At 39.0% G+C, this 21,223-nt stretch overlaps 1 protein-coding gene and 1 long non-coding RNA gene across 3 annotated transcripts in view; one reads left to right on the top strand and one right to left on the bottom strand.

The window, feature by feature from the left end:
* CEP97 (centrosomal protein 97) overlaps positions 1–11,636 on the bottom strand; it is a 30,305-nt gene extending 18,669 nt beyond the window's left edge. For both annotated transcript variants that reach the window (XM_045501877.1, XM_045501878.1), the window contains exons 1-6: positions 11,414–11,636; positions 9,432–9,574; positions 8,619–8,777; positions 7,214–7,315; positions 5,504–5,617; positions 4,778–4,944 (exon numbers count right to left, since the gene is read on the bottom strand). In XM_045501877.1, the coding sequence (XP_045357833.1) occupies positions 4,778–4,944; positions 5,504–5,617; positions 7,214–7,315; positions 8,619–8,777; positions 9,432–9,574; positions 11,414–11,456 (728 nt within the window). In that variant the 5' untranslated portion in view covers positions 11,457–11,636. The remainder of the gene's footprint in view (positions 1–4,777; positions 4,945–5,503; positions 5,618–7,213; positions 7,316–8,618; positions 8,778–9,431; positions 9,575–11,413) is intronic.
* On the top strand, positions 11,074–14,096 carry LOC123610808. The gene is made up of 2 exons (XR_006718297.1): positions 11,074–11,351; positions 13,783–14,096. It is a non-coding gene; the product is annotated as an uncharacterized LOC123610808 (long non-coding RNA).
* Positions 14,097–21,223: the final 7,127 nt, after the last annotated feature.

The raw sequence follows: 21,223 nt of genomic DNA, 5'->3' as shown, positions 1-21,223 counted from the left end.
GTGTAAATAAAACAACATTAGTTTCCTGTGATTTGCCAATTTCATAAGAAAAGAAAAACTGTTTTCGAACAATGAGATATGAGGTATGGCAAGCTGATGAACTGAAGTTATGAAATCCCAACCTTAGTCTAAAGATAAAAATTTTATTTTACCTAATAAAAATAATTCAAAGTATTTCTTCCATGGATTCATTCCTGTGCACTAAATACTGATCATTCAAAATGTTCTTGAAATCTGCTCTAAATTTCCCTAAGTTCTCCTGGCAAGCAGGAGAAAAGTTGGAAAGCTGTCCCCAAAAAAGATCCATAGTAGAAAACAATCACCAACTTTAATGTTAGCCAGCAAGCAACAGTTCTAAGTCATAGATGTTTTGTAGCTGGGAAAGAGAGAAGTGAAAGTAAGAGGAGAGAGAAACAAGGCTTCAGTGTGAATATTCCAGTTTTAAGTGTGTGAGAAAACCCACAAACTGTGGAGCATCAACTACTGTAACATCTGTTTCTCTGCCTTTGCTTCACATTCATCAGTATCATTACACAAGTTTATTAATCCATACAACATTCTCCTAGGTAAAATAATCTCCTTGCCAATTAAAACAGCATTGCCAATTCAAAGAAAAACAAAATTAAAAATCATTCAGCTTAACCTATTAATTTCAAATCATTGCAATATGATTCTTCTCTTGAAACTGAAGGAATAATTTACATAATAGAAGTAACAACTATTAAAAGAGAGAACTTAAAACAATCTGCTGTTTCTCATTAAAGAAAAAAAGGAGTATTAGATGAAATGATATTTAATATTTGCTTTTAAAATATTCCACAAGGGGGAGCGCCTGGGTGGCTCAGTCGGTTAAGCGTCCGACTTCAGCTCAGGTCATGATCTCACGGTCCATGAGTTCGAGCCCCGTGTCGGGCTCTGTGCTGACAGCTCAGAGCCTGGAGCCTGTTTCAGATTCTGTGTCTTCCTCTCTCTCTGCCCCTCCCCCGCTCATGCTCTGTCTCTCTCTGTCTCAAAAAAAACATTAAAATATTCCACAAGGGGTGGAGGGGTGCCTGGGTGGCTTAGTTGGTTAAGTATCCAACTTCAGCCCAGGTCATGATCTCGCAGTTGTGAGTTTGAGCCCCGCATCGGGCTCTGTGCTGACAGCTCAGAGCCTAGAGCCTGCTTTGGACTCTGTGTCTCCATCTCTCTCTGCCCCTCCCCCACTCATGCTCTGTCTCTCTCTCTCTCTCTCTCTCTCTCTCTCTCTCTCTAAAATAAAGATAAAAAAAAATGTTTTTTAATATTCCAACAAGGGGCACCTGGGTGGCTCAGTCAGATAAGTGTCTGACTCTTGATTTCAGCTCAGGTCATGATCTCACAGTTGGCGGGATCGATTCCCATGTTGGGCTCTGCACTGACACTGTGGAACCTGCTTGGGATGCTCTCTCTTCCTCTCCCTCTGCCCCTCCCCTGCCCCTCCCCTGCTTGCTCACTCTGTCAAAATAAATAAATAAACATTTTTTAAAAATAATAAAATAGTCCAACAAAAAAAGGGGGCAATACATGAAACAAGATAGGCAAAGTTGGTAATTGCTGAAGGTGGGTATTTAGGTGTTCACTATGGTACTCTCTCTACTCCAAAATTCTGCTCTGTAAGTTCTGATCTCCAACTAAACAACAGAGGTGTAGCTTGGGACTAGGATGCATAAATAATAAAACAAATGGAAACAAATTCCAAAAGAACTCCAAATACTGAGCTCCTACACAAAGGTGCTGGTCTTTGCACAGGTGTGCCTCTCTCTGAGAAAGCACTCAGTCACAGCACCACAGGAGTGGCTGACTGCTCAACTTACTCTTTCCAGTGATACACACATTCAACATGTGGCTACTTGAAGTCATCCAAGAACCTGGGATACTTTTCATAATGAAGAAAATTTTTAATCTGGATGTTCCTCGCAAACAACAGGCTGGGTAGATACAAAAACTGGAAATTCATTCCTGTCCTTCAGGGCAATCCCCAAGGTTGACCAGGAAAATGTGTTGAACGCTGCTCAGGCTACTCATATGACAGCTCTCCCTTATAATAATTCCACCCTCCTAAACAAAACTTCCAGAGTTGTGGGTTGTTTTTTTTTTTTTAAGTTTATTTATTTATTTTGAGAGAGACAGAAGACAGTGTGAGTGGGGGAGGGGCAGAGAGACAGGAGGAACGAGAGAATCCCAAGCAAGCTCTGCACTGTCAGCGCAGAGCCCAACATGGGGCTCGAGCTTATGAACCTCCAGACCATGACCTGAGCCTAAATCAAGAGTCGGATGCTTAACCAACTGAGCCACCCAGGCACCTCACTATGTTCTATTCTTACTCTCAGTGGTGACTATGTAGGTATTTTTAAATATTATTTTTTAACTATATCTGAATTATGTGATACCTTGCAGTTTTTTTAAATGTTGGGGCAGGAGGGTGGGGAGGGTGTTGCTATTGTGCTATCCTCCCAACTCTTCCTTCATTCCATACTTATTTAGTGTAGGATGACCCCACGGAAAGACCACCCCAGTGAAAGCCTACTTCTTCTCTACTTCCTGAAATCTCTGAAATCAGAGGAAGTTAAAAAAAAAAAAATGCAAATTCATCTTAAAGTCACTTGTATTAAAACTATTTCCACAGTGTACAAACATAGCCTTTGCATTATTATTCATCTATTCAACAATTCATCTTCTCATCTCTTTTTTTTTTTTTTAAGTTAGCTTTATGTCCAATGTGGGTCTTGAACTCATTACTCTGAGATCAAGAGTCACATGTTCTAGACACCTGGGTGGCTCAGCTGGTTAAACGTCTGACTTCAGCTCAGGTCATGATCTCACAGTTTGTGAGTTCAAGCCCCACACTGGGCTTGCTGCTGTCACTGCAGAGCCTGCTTCAGATCCTCTGTCCCCCTCTCTGTCCCTCCTTGCTCACGTTTTCTCTCTCTCTCTCTCCCCCTCTCAAAAATAAAAATATAAACAAACAAACAAATAAGTCACATCCTCTGCCAACTGAGTCGGCCAGGCACCCCAAATATCTTCTGCTTTTTAGCATTTGCTTTAGTTTCTATGAAACACCTCAATTTTCAGTCTCTATCTTTAAGTAATACTGACAATTATCCTTTATTAAGCACCTATTATATGATCAGTATTATGCTATATGCATTATCCTCATCCTCATTCTTGAAAGCTATTATCCACATTTTACAGATGAGAAAACAAAGGCTCGCAGAAACTAAGGAACTTGTCCAGGCCACATAGCTAATAGGTGGGAGGGAAAGATGTGAAGCCTTCTCTTGTCCCTTTTCCCAGGTCTCTTTTTACACCAAAGTCTTATCTCTGCCCATCTCACCTCCTGCCTCCTATATGAAAATGTTGCCAGTCATACTTGCATAGAAAAATCTGACAAGTATTTTTTCTGTTAAAGGAAGAGCCAGAGAAGATAATCAGAGTAAACCCATATTCAAGCTTTAGAACTACCCATAGTTGAAAACAAAATAAGGTTTCTGAGTACACAGCAACACACTGCAAAAGACAAGCCACACTTTTTTCTAGGCAAACTAGACCCTACACATGTCCCTCCCCTACACTATGTAGGTCCTGACTGCCATTCCTCACTGCCCCATGCCTTATTCAGCAACTAGATGAAGCAGCAGGAAGAAGGAAAAAGGAAAGCCCTGTCAGTAATCTACCACTCATCCTCCCACGGGCATACCCCTCAAGCAGCTACTATCAGTCTCTAGCACAGATGGAGAGAAATGGTAAGAAATAACATACATGTTGAGTCCATGAGTGCATGTAGGTATGCAGCGAGAGGGGGAGGTGAAATGAGGCACAGTGAAGAGAATACACTCATCTCAATTCTCATGCCCTTTAACTCTGCTCTCCCCTTCTTGTCCACATCCTAGTTTCTATCTCCCCTAAAGCTCTGATTCCACTGACCACATGTCAGCGTCCAGAATACCCCATCATGCAGAGGTACCAGCTCCAAGTGTAAAACCATCCATGATTAGAGAGATAGGGGAGTTCCACTTCTGCTGCTTCACAGGGAGGAGTAGGGGAGGACCAATCAGCATGCCTACTACCAGTTCCAAATGGGAACTTGGCAGGAATTTTCCCATGGAATCACTGTTATAAATAGTAGTTGGGTCCTATTATTAATACCACCCTTACATATAGGATGGATTAGAAGCTTTTGTGGGATTGATCTGAGACCCTATATAGCATCCATGACATGATTTCTACAGAAAACGCACCAGGGGTGACTGGGTGGCTCAGTTGGTTAAACATCAGCTTCAGCTCAGGTCATGATCTCGTGGTTTGTGAGATCAGGCCCCGCATCAGGCTCTGTGCTGACAGCTCAGAGCCTGGAGCCTACTTTGGATTCTGTGTCTCCCTCTCTCTCTGCCCCTGCCCCACTTGTGCTCTGTCTCTCTCTCTCTCTCTCAAAAATAAATAAACATTAAAAAAAAAAAAAATGCTCCAAGCCTCTGAACAACCAACAAAAGACCTTTTAGAAATCAAATTGTTGTAAGTTGGGCATTAAGTTAAACTCACTAGCCCCAGCATCTGGGGCTGATATTTATATCTTATCCCTTCTTAGGATAGAAAATCCTAAACGACCAGCATATAGTTTGCCATATGATTGCATTAATGATCTTAATTTCTAAATGCACATTTTAAGAAATATTTCATTTATTAAACTGTAGCCAGCTAGAAATGGTCTTTACGGTAACTTCCATGATTAATGTCATATTAAAGAGGTCATGTTCACCTTTCCTTCTGAGAAATCACATATCCATCTAGGACTCTGAGGTTTAAGCACCAGCTGACGATGTATGGCCGATAGTCAAACCCTGGAATGGACGGTGTTGCCATCACACAAGGATTGTTCATGATTGACAACTGTTCCAATTCAGTTAAGGATGCCAAAAAAGAGATCTGAAACAAAGGATATCTTTGTTGAATGAAATAGACTATTCATTATCAAGCACAGGGCTTCCATTGTTAATTACACATCGTTGGCAGTTTGAGAATGCAACAATTTCCCTCTTGTTCTGAAAAGCAACAAGTACCACTCTTATATTATCCAAAGGCTTCCAAAATTCCATCAATATGACCATCTGTCCTTGCTTCACAAAACCGCTTACAAAGTATCAGCAATGTTTCCTGATAGAGAAAATCCTATCTTGAAAACATAGTAGCCAGAGAAAGGTAGAGTGTCCTTTATTGACCCCTTTAATATGTATATACATCTACCACAAATCCTTTCCAAATGGAACAAAAGCTGCAGCATTACACATGAAATGAAGCGTTAATGACCCACTGACATTAAAAAAAAGTAGAATGAAAAATAACGATCATCTTGAGTCCAGTGTTTCATCTTAATGGTAGTGTCTTCCAAGATGCTCACAGTTCACAAGTGAGCTCACAACTTTATCCTGCATCTCTTCTATTCTTTGTAGCTTCCTGGATCCCACAAAATACCCTCAAATTTTACCTCATTTAGGTCACGGATTTCATTTTCTGCCAAGGAAAGTATAGCCAGACTTCTGGGTAGATAAGCTGGTGCCATTCTAAGAGAAGTGATGATGTTTCCATGTAAAAGCAGGGTCTTGAAGGTAAAAACAGAATGAAATTACAAATGAAAAAATTATAAATGTATCTATTTTGACATAACCAAAATGGTGAGTATGAAAAATAAAGGGACCTATTTTATTATACTTTTCATCACTTACAAAGCAAAGATTAATAACGCTGCAAGGGTCCTAGGTGGTCTTCTAATCCAACTTTCTCTTTTCGTGTCCACATTCTGAGCTCAAGAACGTTTAAAGATGTGTCCAAGAACACACACTTGGTATAGTAACTAGCATTTTTTGAGATTTAAGTTATTAAAACTTGAACAATTTCCAACATATTGTTCATTTCCTTTTAAAACATCAAAATAGGGGCACCTGGGTGGATTGGTCGGTAGAGCATGCAACTCTTGATCTCATGGGTTATGAGTTCAGTCCCACAATGGGTAGAAAGATTACTTAAAAATAAAACCTTTAATACAAAATCAAAATAAAGAGTGAGAAAAGTGAAAGATAACATTAAAAGAATCACGTATATGGGTGCCTGGGTGGCTCAGTCAGTTGAGCGTCTGACTCTTGATCTTGGCTCAGGTCATGATCTCACAGCTTGTGAGATCCAGCCCCATGTTGAGCTTTGCGCTGAGAGCTTGGGATTCACTCTCTCCCTCTCTCTCTCTGTCCCTCCTCTGCTTGCACTCTCTCTCTCAAAATAAATAAATAAACTTAAAAAAAAAATCACACATAAAGCAAATTTTCCAAAAGAGAGAGGTAACCCACAACCCACAATTTACAACTGTATTCTCTTGAAAGCTAAAAGCTTAAGAAAGGTAGAACATGCTATTTGCTGATAAAGCTGATTCAAATTATGTCAGCAACAATGAATAACTAAAGGCTTTGAATACCCAGGGTTCTGATAAAATAATCATTCCAGGAAAAAAAATCCTTAGTTCATTTGAATTCTCTTAGTATATGGACACATCAGATTGTTTACAGTAATTGCTGCTAAAAATGATTTATGCTCAAGACATGGGGAACGGTGAGTTAATAACACTGCTTCTAAGGTTTAACAAATTCACCTAATGCTAATAATATCCAATGATGCAAAAATATGGAAAAAGCCTACATGTTTTTGAAGCTTCAATTGCAACTGTTACTTATTTGATTGCATAATTCATTCCCCTCCATAAAAAGTGCTATATATTACGTTTACTTTTTAAATTAAAGTAAGTTACTTTTGATAACTTAGTGATAACTATTACTCAAAAAACAGCCATCCCGAGTGTCAAAAAACAGATTCAAGTTCAGGAATGATTACATGTCAGCCCAATATGTTACATATTACATAGCTACGCTGCTAGTGTTGGCTGATTAGACATAAAGGGGACTTCATTATGTTCAAAGGATGGCAAATAAGAATTAACCTTAACTACAATGATCAGTTTTAATTAAAATAAATCAATTACAGAAACTAACAACAGAGTATTTCATACTTCATTTCTGGTACTCTAATAGAATTTTTATCAGAAGTTACAATCTGTTCTTCATACAGAGTGGGATGATTTTAGGCCAATCAGATCACTTTCTTTTGGTATATTAATATAAAATTTCAGAAATGACATAGCAAACAGACTTACCTTCAGTGATACCAATTTCGATAGATCACCAATCTGGGGTATGTTATTGTCTGATAAATCAAGGTGCTGTAGAGCTGTGCAGCTACTGATTTGTTCTATGGCCTGTCACAAGAAAAGCATCAGACAAAATCAAAAAACGAAATTCTTCCCTAGTTCCTCGTAGCTGAGTCTCCTGCCTCCTCTGCTTCCAATTGTAAGCAGAGGAGGAGAGCTTAGCAAGAGAAAGAGGGGGCAGTAATAATAGAATTTGGTAAATTCTTATGTAACAAGCTTCCACCCTCATTATCCCTCTGAGAGTAGAACCATGTCATCCCAGATATTTATAGCTTGAAAAAACCTTAGTGATAACACATGACGGTTGGTATAGTATAGAGTTTATAAGTAAAGAGTGGAACCAAACTGGATGGATTCAAATCCTGGCTCTGTAACTTCCTGGCTACGTGACTTTAAGCAAGTTACTTTACCTCTCTGGATCTCAGTTTCTCATTTATGTAATGGACATAATGACTATACTTACTTCATAGGCTGTCATGACATTGAATGAGTTGACAGTTAAGGTGCTTAGAATAGCATCTAGCATTAATTAACTGATCAAGAAGTCAGCTATTACTATCATTTAATTGAGTCCCTCATCTAACATATCAAAAAATAGGACACAGAGATTTTAACTTACCAAAATTTTAGAGCTACTAAGTGGTGAAAGCAGGACTAGAGTCCAGATCTCTTGACTTTTATTTTGCATTTATTTATTTTTAATATAATTTATTGTCAAGTTGGCTAACATACAGTGTATACAGTGTGCTCTTGGTTTTGGGGGTTGATTCTGTGACTCATCGCTTGCATACAACACCCTCTCTTTACTTTTAAAACAGTATATTCTCTACTATATTATTAAACGTTTATTCAAAGCTTAATGCAGCATGATACAGTCTCCCTCCTAACATTCCATTCTACTGTTTGATCTATTCCTCTAAGTATAATATAGATTCTTTGTCCACATTGAAAACACTATGGGACTGTGTTATGTGTTTCAAAATAAATTATTTTTTCAGTTTATGTTAACTGAAATGATCCCTGGGAAGTGGGAGTAGGTACTTTCACGTTTTATTCTATTTATTTCTGTATTCACTATTATAGTGAATACCTTTGTAAATTAAAAAAAGAAACAATTCGGGGCACCTGGGTGGCTTGGTCCGTTGGGTGCCTGACTTTGGCTCAGGTCATGATCTCGCAGCTCGTGTGTTCAAGCCCTGTGTAGGGCTCTGTGCTGACAGCTCAGAGCCTGGAGCCTGCTTCGGAGTCTGTGTCTCCCTCTCCCTCTCAGCCCCTCCCCTGCTCATGCTCTGGCTCTCTCTCTCTCTCTCAAAAATAAATAAACATTAAAAAAATTAAAAAAAAAATTCACCTTGAGATTATTTCCTGCCAAATTCAGCCATTCCAAATGTACTAGATCCTTTAGCCCTTCCACATAGCCAATGCTATTATGAGGCAAATTTAACACCCTGAGTTGGGTCAGTTTGGCCACACCCATCATTCGCACCAGCCGATTATTAGCCACTGACAACTGTGGAAAGGAAAAGATATCATTATTCTTAGTAAAACATGCATATTATTTTCACATGACAATGGTTAAAAAGATTTGTTTACATGGCCAAATATTCCCAAATATACAAACTCAGTTTGAACTTTTCACATATTTTGTCTAAATACTCTACAGTGCTTGTTGTTGTAAGTTGTTCCTAAGCAATGGAGAATATACATAAAACTGAGCCATCAGAACCTCTCCAACTATTCAAAAGAAAACACTTTTAACAGAGCAATTACTTGAGAATATAAGCTCCACAAGAATGAGGTCCTTATAATGTCTGGCAAAATCTAGAGCAGTACCAGATATATAAGGGGAGACCAATAAACATTAATTGAAAGAATGAATGAATGAACTCTTTACCTCCGTCATAACATAAAAGGTTATCTTAGCAACACAACGCTTTGCCAACATAAAATATTTCCTTTTTTAACAAATGCTTCTTTTTCTGGTCTATTTTAAATGCAGCACATAAATAAATGTTCATCTTCAAGGAAAATTGTCATGTAAAAATTTAAGGTAACATTTACTGCTTTCCAGGCCTGTATAGTTACTTTTTGTTAGGTTATTTTATTGTTTTGTATAATAATAAACTGGTTGTATATAACTATTTCCCTAGATAGCAATACCTACCTGTATTAATCGTCTACATTTCTCAAGATTTTCCAATTTAATAATTTGATTTTTATCCAGAATCAAAGTATGAATATCAGCTTCACAGGGTAAGTTTGGACTTAATTTCTGTAGTCCCTGTCCTGACCAGTTGACCACTGATCCTTGAAAATAGAAGAGAAATTGTTAGAAAACACAAATACAATGGTTGAGCATAGGGATGGAATTATATTCATAAAATCTCTATATTTAAGGTTAAAAAACACCAGGGCATAATAAATATCAAGATTTAAAAACTAAAGCAATCGAGTTCTAAAAGACCACAGATTGAAATTATTCACTTTCTCTCAGAAATATCAAAAATTACACCTAAAAATCTGTGATATTCTACTCAAGTTTCTATGATGTAATGCTGTGGAATGCTTCACATTTAAATATGAACTATCCCATATTTTGTGGCTAAGTAATGATTGTATTTTTTTTAATGGAACTAATCTTTTGATAGAGGTCAACCTGCTTGCAATCTAATTACCAGTATATCCTAAAGTCCCCGATTATTTTAAAAATCATAGTTCAGTTAATTTATCTACAAATTGAGAACAATACACTTGATTGAGGTGGGGATAAAAAAAAGAAATGATATAAACAAAACTTAGCCCCATTCCTGGCCCACAGAAGCCAATAAAGTAATTTAGTTTCACAGACGTTTAAAATCCTATTTCCCCGGGTTAACCATTGTGCTATCTTGGGCAGGTTATTGATCTCTTTGGGGCTCACTTTTCCACTCTATAACATGGGGATGATAATAATATTTGCCTTACAATGTTGTTCTACAGAGAAAATGAGATATTAAAAAAAAAAAAAAGCCTCAGAACATCATCTGGCTCACATAAAAAGTACTCCTTAAATGTTTACTGCTATCACTGTAGTTCCCGTGGTGGGCTGGGGGTGGGTGCAGTTTAAGAGAAGCAGATATCAAAAAGGGGTGGGGCCACAGAAACTGCCAATTTCAAATTTATACCCAGATTAAGATTACTGTGGGAAATAATTATGCGAGATTGCTCTCCTGAAAGGTTTCAACGTTTTTTCATTGTCTAATAGATTCTAGCATTGGCGGGGGGGAGTGGGGGCGGGGAGGGGTTGTCACGGGATTCTCTGAGAATTTGGTGAAAGCTGTGTGCTGTGCAATGAAAATGTAGTCTTTGCACGGGGTCGACAGACCCCTTGGAACTATCGATTTCCCCCCACACACATACTCCGAGAAGTTACGGCCCTCAGATAATGACCCCCAGATCCAAGCTTTGGAGAGAGGACTCGACCAGCCCCCGACCCAGTAGGCTGCAGCGGAGCCTCGGAGCCGTAACCAAAACAAAGGAGCTCGGCTCATGCCCGGCGACTCCCGGTCACAGAAGCATCCACACCCTGCGCTCCGCTGGGTGGCCACCAAACCCGATCCCAGGACCTGGTCTGCAGAACAAGGGGTGTAGAACTGTGGCCTCTAGGTCCCCCTAGATTTTATCACAGCCACCGGACACTTCCAAAAAAGGGTTTAACGTCGGTCAGGGAGCTGTGGTTGAAAGACGGTTTCTTAAACGTGATAGGAAGCTAGGGGGAAAGGAGACAGGCAAAGCTAAAGAGGGAGATCCGGCAGTTTTCACTTGGGCATCCAAAATTCGAAGTAAACATCCAAGAAAGGTCACCGCAGCCCGAAATCTACCACCCAAGCAGCTTCAGAAGCGCGGGAGCCAGGGAGCCCGGCCACGCGAAGGACCCTGGGGATGTAGTCCCCAGGTCGACCCTTTCCGCAAATCCGCAGAACTAGGCAACACTCAGGAACTACAACTCCCAGAAGGGAGCGCGGCTCCGCGACGCCCACAGTCCCGCATCGAAAGAACTGGTACAGAACTGCACACCTAAACCCAGGCTTCTTCTCTCCACCAGGTAACTACTTAACTTAGTTCCGTGGAGTAAACCTTAGGTCTCAAGGGTGAGGATCGCCTTACCATCTCCAGGAGGCAAAGCCGCGTCGACGCGCGCCACCGCCATACTTCCCGCTTGCTAATAATACCAAGCAACCGTCCTCCAGCTGCTTGGTGGAGCCTGTAGTCAGGAGGCAGCAGCCGGAAACTACAGCTCCCAGGATGCACGGCAACCAGACGGCCCAATTGGCTGGTCTGCACCTAATGGTGTAAAACCCGGGTTGGAGTCTGAGCCGCAGTGTGTTCAGGAACTCGGGTCAGCTCCCTTTTCTGACAAATAAGCAACTGTATTGTTAGATGATCGTTTCACTCCCTTTTCTAGGTGTCTCCGAAATTTGACACTTTTCCCATTGAGATAATTATAAGGTCGCTATTTAATGCAGACCGAATTTGAGCGCTCAGTGTTAGAAGTCCTCTCACTGCAGAGGTGGCTGCCCCTTCTTTTGACAATTCTGAATAAGTTGAAAGTTTTCAACTCTGCTATAAGAATGACTTGGGAGATCTTGTTGAGATAGTCAAAATGGATACATTTCATATGAAAATTTAAAGCATTCTGGGATAGAAAGTTCTATAAAGTATTTTTAAGTGGTTCTTGAATATTTAACAGAAATTTAGACCTGGGTGTATATTTAATAAGTATGAACCTAGGATTTTTCCAAGGAGTATACAAGAGAAGTTTACAACATAGTCTCCAAATTCAAGAATTACACTTCCCAACGCTACGGGAGGCTTACACCTTTGATATAACTATTTCCTGATAACTAGCATGATTGCAACTATAAACACAGAAAGATCTCAGCAAATGGAGAAAGACAGAAACAACAATCTTCAAAGAAGACTTGAAGGAGGAAGTGAAACGGAGCTAGGGCTTAAAAGATGTGTAGACTCTAAAACGATTCAGAAGTACATGAAAGACATTAGCACAGGCTGCAGGTGAGGGTAGGTGGTAATGAGGTTATTCTCGAAAGAAGTGAAAAACTAACCTAATAGCAGTACAGAAGGTACAAAGGGAACTTCAATTTCTAGTACACATGCCTCCATTCCCCTTGCAACCTTTATTATGAACTCCCCTCTTGCTGGAACAGCATTGTAGAAAATCTCTGATCATTTGTGTTTGGGGAAATCTGGTAACTCACACTTTTAGATTTCCAGGCCCTTGATCCTGTGAGCATTCCCTCCTTCCTGGGTTCTCCTATCTCTGTGACTACACCTGCCTTAACTCCTTTTTTCACTCAATTTCCCACTGATTTAGTCTGAAGACAAATTTCCTAGTTCTGAAGAGGTCATTAAGACTAGGAATCTTTCTCTTCTAACCAAGAGACGCCTTACCTAGAAAGTGCAATTTTACCATATAGGTGTAAGAACAAAGTGAGTCTGAATACTGTCTCCTACTTTTGTTCCCGGAATATCTCGTGAGAATTGAGGGGAGTCTCTGGCACAGAGAGAGAGAAAGTGTTTACAGTTCTCTCTAATTTAGCAGGGTAATGACTTGGGAGGGGGATCCTGGTAGCCCAGAGGATACCTGAGGAGTAAAGTTCCCTCTTGCAAGTTTTTTTGTTTTTGGTTGTTTTTTGTTTTGTTTTGTTGTTATTGTTTTGTTTTATTTTGTTTTGTTTTGTTTTGTTGAGCAAGAGGGAGAGAGACAGAGAGAATGAATCCCAAGCAGTCTCCTCACTAACAGCGCAGAGCTGCCCTCGGGGCTCAAACTCATGAACAGTGATATCAATATCAAGATTCAGACACTTAACAGACTGAGGCAACCAGGCGCCCCTATTGAAGAATTTTCTTATTGAAATTCTTTAACTTTGGTTCTAACCTTCTTTTTGATTTACAAACCACTTCAATAATCTGAAAGGGTTGCAGCCTTTCTTCCAGACAAGTGGACAGACAAAATACATGAACCTATCAGTGTATAACTTTTTGCACTCTTTGGGTTTTGTTATTGTGTGTAACACTTATTAAATAATAACAAATAATAATAAGGAATGCTAATATTCATTCAGGATTTCTAGATTTTCCATGAATAGATATATCATAGTGACAGTTCCTCTTTCCATGTCATAAGTCACAGATAAGGGAGCAGGACCATAAGAGTCTGCCAATGACTACTAACCAAAGAAGAAAATGTTTACTTTTATGCACCTAAACCTTCACATAAAGATTTTTTTAATAAAAACAAATTAGCACATTTTCAAAATCTTTACAGTGTTAAAATTCTTGTAACGATATGGGAACTAAAGGAACCCCATGAAAAAAAACCTGCGTTTTTTTCTCCTTTTCCTTCTTATATTCTTGCTAGGACCTACATGGCTCCTCTATACGTGGCTTATAGTACCAGTAATGTATGTCCTTGTACATGTCAAGGAGTTAATGATTTCTTTGGAATCTTCCAGCACAAAAGTAACATCTAAGGAGTGAGGTCATCATGAACATTTTCTAAGACCGCTGACTCCAGACACCTTGACACCAGGACCACTGGCTCCAAGGCATAAACGACTCATGAAGGACACCTGAGCACTTGCCCTTGTTTTGACCAGTTCCTGGATGCCTGACAGAACATGTACACCAGACCAACATCCTCAGTAAAAACTCCAGACCCCAAGCAAAGATGAGACTCATTCTCCTTTTCCTTTCTGAGTCTCCTAGATGCTCAGTCTGTATCTGCCCTCTTTAGATCTTCAATAAATGCTACTTTAACTTCCTCCCAGCTGCTGTTTGATTTCCGCCTTGTATAAAGCCAAGGATCGCATTGGCTGGTCCTACGGGACCCCCTCTGGGTCCTCAAACCCAGCCAGCCTAAATTATTGAGAAGAGTTTGTAGTTTTAAAGCTTTAAATCTTCAAAGTTATTATACTTACTTTTTTTCAAATATAAGTTCTCATCCTAATGAGAAAGCCTCCTTTGTTTTGTGAAGATATATTGCACTACCCACAAGTGTTGTTCCAGTTTCTTCTCTATTTGTGTTATCTAAACTTGTATATAATGCTCTCCTGAAACTGCTCTGTTAAAGGTTACCATTCACGATTACAACAGTCTCCTTCCTGCCACTATTCTAGTCTTCAGTTCATCCTTGTTACATGAGCAGTTTAACCTTCTAAAACACAAGGTTCATTTTGTCCATCCCTCACTCAAAAACGCCAAATGAAAATTAGTGGAATGAATGGTGGGAGGTATGTGAGGCCAGATTATGTTGGCTCTTGAAAGTTGAATTTCAAGAGGGAAGTGTTTGAGGAGGGGATTAACACTCTAATAGGGGTTTTACTTAGATAATGCCAGTAGCACTGGGCAGCTGCATTACAGATGCAGGGGATGACTCAGGGCTATCAGCCCTTGCAGAGATCAGGTACACTGTGCTGATACAAAGGAAAGTGTTGTGGGGCCTAGGCCTGACCGCCCCCCCCCTCAAATGCTCCTTTGTTGAAAGGTTCATAGTGTTGGTCAGCAGAATCCTCCTACTTGATTTGAGCTTGCACGGTTTAACATATATATAAGATGAGGCAATTTAGTTAAATAAATTAGATGTACAAGCTGTATCTGAAGCACAAAAGAGTTACTGTGGTGTGATTTTAAAGGGTTGCTGGTTCACTTAGGATGTGGGACTGTGCCCAGGAACATCTAGCCAGTCTTTTAAAAATCCATGACTATACTTAGTTGACTCTATAATAGGAATACTTTCATCCAGATTCTGGGTCAGATAAACCAGACAAAACTCTGGTTCTGCTATTGCTATAAACTTTCAGGAGTGGGGTCTCCTGGACGGCTCAGTCAGTTAAGTAACCCACTCTTGGTTTCGGCTCAGGTCATGATCTCATGGTTTATGAGTTTGAACCCCGTGTTAGGCTCTGTGCTGACAGTGCAGAGGCTGCTTGGGATTCTCTCTCTCCCTCCCTGTTCTTTCTCTCAAATAAAATAAATAAACTTTAAAAAATACTATATACTTAAAAAAAATAAAATGTAGGGGCACCTGGGTGGCTCAGTTGGTTAAGCATCTGCCTTTGTCTTAGGTCATGATCTCACAGTTTATGAGTTCAGGCCCCACATTGGGCTCTCTGCTGTCCACACAGAGCCCGCTTCAGATCCTCTGTCCATCTCTCTCTCTCTCTGCCCCCCCAACCCCCGCTTTTGCACTCTCTTTCTCTCAAAAAAAATAAATAAATTGGGGCACCTGGGTGGCTCAGTTGGCTAAGCGTCCGACTTCAGCTCAGGTCATGATCTCATGGTTCTCGTGAGTTTGAGCCCTGCATCAGACTCTGTGCTGACAGCCTCTGGTGCCTGCTTGGGATTCTGTGTCTTCCTCTCTCTCTGCCCCTCCCCCACTCACACTCACTCCTTCTGTCTCTCTCAAAAATAAACATTTAAAAAATAAATACATTGGGGCGCCTGGGTGGCGCAGTCGGTTAAGCGTCCGACTTCAGCCAGGTCACAATCTCGCGGTCCGTGAGTTTGAGCCCCGCGTCAGGCTCTGGGCCGATGGCTCAGAGCCTGGAGCCTGTTTCCGATTCTGTGTCTCCCTCTCTCTCTGCCCCTCCCCCGTTCATGCTCTGTCTCTCTCTGTCCCAAAAATAAAATAAAAACGTTGAAAAAAAAAAAGAAAAAAAAATAAATACATTTTAAAAACTTAAAAAATAAATACATAAATAAAATGTAAAAACTATGATTAGCTGTAGACTGTCCAAAAGCAGGAAGTGGGCTGGATTTGGTCCATGGGCCATAGTTTGCCAATTCCTTCTAGAGAATATCTATATAAAGTAGCCTTTTGAGTTTATAATTTCATTTGAAGGCATGAAAGGGAATTTCTGATTTTCTTCATAACATTTTCTTTACTCTAGTTTTATTTCTTCTTCTTTTTTTAAAATTGTATTTTAAGTAGGCTCCATGCCCAACATGGGATTTGAACTCATGACCCTGAGATTAAGAGTTGCATGTTTTACTAACTGAACCAGGCAGGTGCCCGGTGGGAGTTTGTATTTTAAAGATATTATTATTATTCGTATTCTTTCTGTATTATAGATTTTGTATTGTAGTTAAATATGAAAATCTTAGTGATTTCAAAGTTTTAAAAGTATAATTTCAGAAGAAAAAAGTTAACATATTTGCATTCCTCAGCATATCAATATACTTCATTTCTACTTGATATTATTCTCTCAACTGGAAAGGAAGAAAAGCAAAAAAAAAAAAGTTAAAAGGTATGAGATGACCAAAAATTTGACCACAGGGAAATTTTCAAAACCTATTTCTTGAAAACAGGAGTCCCTGGGGCGCCTGGGTGGCGCAGTCGGCTAAGCGTCCGGCTTCAGCCAGGTCACGATCTCGCGGTCCGTGAGTTCGAGCCCCGCGTCAGGCTCTGGGCTGATGGCTCAGAGCCTGGAGCTTGTTTCCGATTCTGTGTCTCCCTCTCTCTCTGCCCCTCCCCCGTTCATGCTCTGTCTCTCTCTGTCCCAAAAATAAATAAACGTTGAAAAAAAAAATTAAAAAAAAAAGAAAACAGCAGTCCCAAATCTATGTACGGTATATACTCATTTTTGTTTTAAAAAAATATGGGAGGCAGGGGTCTAGATATATAAGAAATTGAAAAGAGGGACACCTGGGGGCTCAGTCTGTTAAGCATCTGACTCTTGATTTTGGCTCAGGTCATGATCTCACAGTTGGAGAGATTGAACCCTAAATTGGGTTCTGTGCTGACTGTGAGGGGCCTGCTTGGGATTCTCCCTCTCGCTCTCTCTCTGCCCTTCTCTATTTCTGTCTCTCAAAATAAAATAAACTTTAAAAAAAGTCAGAGATTGATAAGAAACAAACCAACACGTTAACAGGGTAGGAAGATTACGGAGACATTACTTTTCCCTTGCATGTGGGTTTTTATTTTTGTTTTGAAAGAGAGTACCAGGTGAGGAGAGGGGCAGAGAGGCCCAGGGAGAGAGAGAATCTTAAGCAGGCTCCAGCATAGAGCCCAACACAGGACTTCATCCCATGCTCCCAGGATCATGACCTGAGCCGAAATCTAGAGTCTGACACCCAACTGATTGAGCTACCCAGGTGCCTCTAGCTTGCCTGTCATTTTCTAAAATTTTTACAAGTATATCTTTTATTTTTTAATGTTTTTATTAATTTACTTATTTGTAAGTAAGAGGGCAGGGCAGAGTGTAAGCAGGGGAGGGGCAGAGAGAGAGGAGACACAGAATCTGAAGCAGGGTCTAGGCTCCAAGCTGTCAGTACAGAGCCTGACAGGGGGCTGAAACTCAGGAATTGTGAGATCATAACCTGAGCCAAAGTCAGACACTTAACTGACTGAGCCGCCCTGGTGCCCCTACAGTAATATATTTTTAAAAATAAACAGATATATGCTACACTATTTTAAAATAGAAAGTAGGGACACCTGGGTGGCTCAGTCAATTCGGCGTCTGACTCCCAATATTAGCTTAGGTCATGATCTCATGTTCGTGGGATCAAGTCCCGTGTAAGGCTCTGTGCTGACAGTGCAGAGCCTGCATGGTATTCTCTCTCTCTAAATAAACAAAGTTAAGAAAAAAATAGTTTAAAAAATGAATCAAGGGGGGGGGGGGTAAAAACTACCACTCTTATAAATGAACTTTTTGAGCTTTTAAGCAGTCTTCCAAGTACAAATGAAACTTGGAACTTTTTATTTACACATTCACTTAATTTTCAATTGGGAATATGATGAATCACTTTTATAGGTTCCACTGCCTTTTGGAAACACTTCAAAAGAGAATGAATGAAATTAAAATGTCAAGAATCCCTTTATCACTCTTTTAAACAAGAAACAACTTCTTTCCAGTTAATTAGTTAAGGGCACCTGAAAAATATCTCACAGTAGCTTTATTCTTGAAATTATTTATATTTCCACCTGTTTCTTTTCTCAGATATTAGCTGATTATTACATGTGGAAAAAATAAAAATTTTAGTATCTCATCTTGACATGGCTAACTCCTCTATATTCATTGTTTTGGCCCTTCCATTTATTTAGAAGTAATTATTTTATCTGTCTATTATAATTTATAAGACTGTTTCTGTCCACCTTCCTGAAATCTTGTTGCTTTGAAGAATGGTGAGCTAACCATTTACATACAGTGGGCATGGTGGAGACAATCATTGATTGGTTCCCCCGTCTGTTTTGTTTCCTCTCTCTGGGAGAACTCACTATTTGTTCAGCCCGACTCTCTGGAAAGAATTCCAACTAAGCCTTTTTACAATAATAAGGCAGAGCAATCCGCTCCTCTGTCCAAATATTGTTATAGGATTTTCTTTTCAAGTTTATTTTGCAAGAGAGAGAGCACACTGCACACCTAGCTTTTACATTTTAAGTGACTGGAAAAAATCAAAAGAATAACATTTAATGACACCTAAAATTATATTTAATTCAAATTTCAGTGTCCATAAATAATATATTTTTGGAATAAGCCATACTTATTTACCTATTGTTAATGGCTGCATTTACCATACAATAAAGAACTCATGATTGAGACCATATGTGGCATTCTTATCACTTCCATTACCTACTACAAATCACCACAACACATTTTTACCTGACACGATTTCAAGTGCCATGCGTTATTACCATACTGTGACAATTTATTGGTTTGTTTTATTACCAACATATACCTATCATATTAAAAAAAGAAAAAGAAAAATGTAGACTTAAAATATTCCATCTTTAAGGTATGGTTAAGTGTGGATTATTTTGTTATCAAATTAGATGGCAAAATATTATGATTATTCTGCAGTGAACCATTCTCTGTGCTTAAAGAATGCAAGATGTCTACCCACCAGACTAAACAGCCATCACAACATTCCCAAACCACAGGAATCAATCAGAAAAGTTAGAAAATTTTGATGTCTCCTCATAGTAAAATTTCTTCAAAGAAAGAAATGAGAGAAAAGAGCCCGTGGCTCATTTGTTAGACAGGCAAAGAAAGTCATTTACTTATGGTATGTTAATTAAATGATGTTTGCAGCAGCTGAAGAAATACATCTAGAAAAAATAAACTGGTTTAAGACCACTAGCCTTTAGGTGAGAACAGCTGCTTTAAGTGTTAAAGATGCTGGGAACAACATCAATAGGCAGTTTAAGTTATTTGGTGAAGGCAAATTATTTTGAATGGTTTCCCATGGCTCTTAATGAATGGACAGGTGTTATTGATACAGCTTATTTGTGCCCATTTGTTCCAGAAATCAATGTTTGAAACGACTGAAGAATAGCTTCTATGAATAGGCTACATGAAACAGGTGACAATATTGTTAAAGAAGTAGAGAAAACACTAATTAATTGCATCTGAAGTGAAATCAGCTATGATGTGTTACAACTTACGTAAGTAGAAAAAGGCTCCGTTTGACACATTTTCAACACTTGTGAATTTGTAAGGTGCTAAATTCTATGGTTATACCATTATTGTATTATCAATCAACAGGTACTTTGTGGAAAACATTTGAATCTACCATGTGTTATTGAACCAGTAGTGTTAATAATAAACTTCATTTGTTCTCATGGACTTCCATGAAATCTTGTCAGAATTAGGCGCTGAATATCCCGACTTGCCCTACCACACAGCATTTAATAATGTTTTATTGTGATTTTTTTTTTAACTCAGGGTCAAGATTGAAGTTTCTCTAAATGAAAAGAACCCTCCTAACTACTATTATGGAACACTGACAGAAAGGCTTTAGAATTAGTTTTTGCTAATTTGCTAGTTTTGATCATTTAATGACGCTTCTTAATGAACTCAACCTAAAATTATAAAACAACACAGCACTTACATGCAAAACTTATTCTAAGGTATTTTGACAAAAAATAACATTAGTAGATTTACAAGTTAAATCAAAAAGTAAGATCTCCATTCTCAAACAGATTTGCAGTGGTTATATTTTTGAGCTCAAACTATAATTTAGTGGTATTGAAAGATCTCCATGCAAATACAAAGGAAAATTCCATATTTTAAGACCCATTTCACTGTGCAATTAGCTTTCATTTAACTTTCAATTGGAAATAATTATTAATCATGCTAAAAAGAAAATATCAAAAGAATAATCTACCTCTGTAATTGACTTCTAAAAGATTGACATGCTCAATTATCATATGCCCTTGGATTGGTATTAGTTTTGAGCAGTATTTATCTGGGTGAAAACACATTTTTCAAAGATGAAGTATGTAAAATCTCATTACAGATCAGGATTGAGAGTCAAACATTTGTAATTGATTTTAATGGTAGGGAATAACTTTAAACCCTAATTAAGAGAAATGTCTATCTTCTACCTCCCCCCAAAAGAATTTCATTTTTCTCTTTAAAAGAGTTGTTTTACCAAAACTCATACTCAAAACTGTCATTATATTTTAAATTTAATCAATGAAAATGTTGTGAAAATTTTTTTCTATTATTATATAAGTGCCTATATAACATCCTCAATTTTGCTTGTTAGCCCACAAATTCTAAAATATTTACTATTTATAAACCTCTTTGGATGAATTAAAAATCTGAGCAGGAAGTTAGCCAGTTGAAGGGAGGAAAGATTTCCAGTCAAAGAAGATAGCTTAGGCACATGAGTGAGAACCAATAGAATATGTGACAAATAATAAGCAGTTACTACATACTGAAGGATACAAACACCATGCTTCCTTCTTGCATTTTTGAGCCAATCAGTAATACCAATTTCTTCCAGAAGATGGCTCCCTTTAATTTTTTTTTTTTTTTTCAACCTTTATTTATTTTTTTGGGACAGAGAGAGACAGAGCATGAACGGGGGAGGGGCAGAGAGAGAGGGAGACACAGAATCGGAAACAGGCTCCAGGCTCTGAGCCATCAGCCCAGAGCCGACGCGGGGCTC

The sequence above is a fragment of the Leopardus geoffroyi genome, chromosome C2 (genome assembly GCF_018350155.1).
Source record: "Leopardus geoffroyi isolate Oge1 chromosome C2, O.geoffroyi_Oge1_pat1.0, whole genome shotgun sequence".
Classification (NCBI taxonomy): domain Eukaryota; kingdom Metazoa; phylum Chordata; class Mammalia; order Carnivora; family Felidae; genus Leopardus; species Leopardus geoffroyi.
The sequence above is the reverse complement of the archived record's forward strand: the minus strand, read 5'-3'. Positions and strand labels throughout refer to the sequence as shown.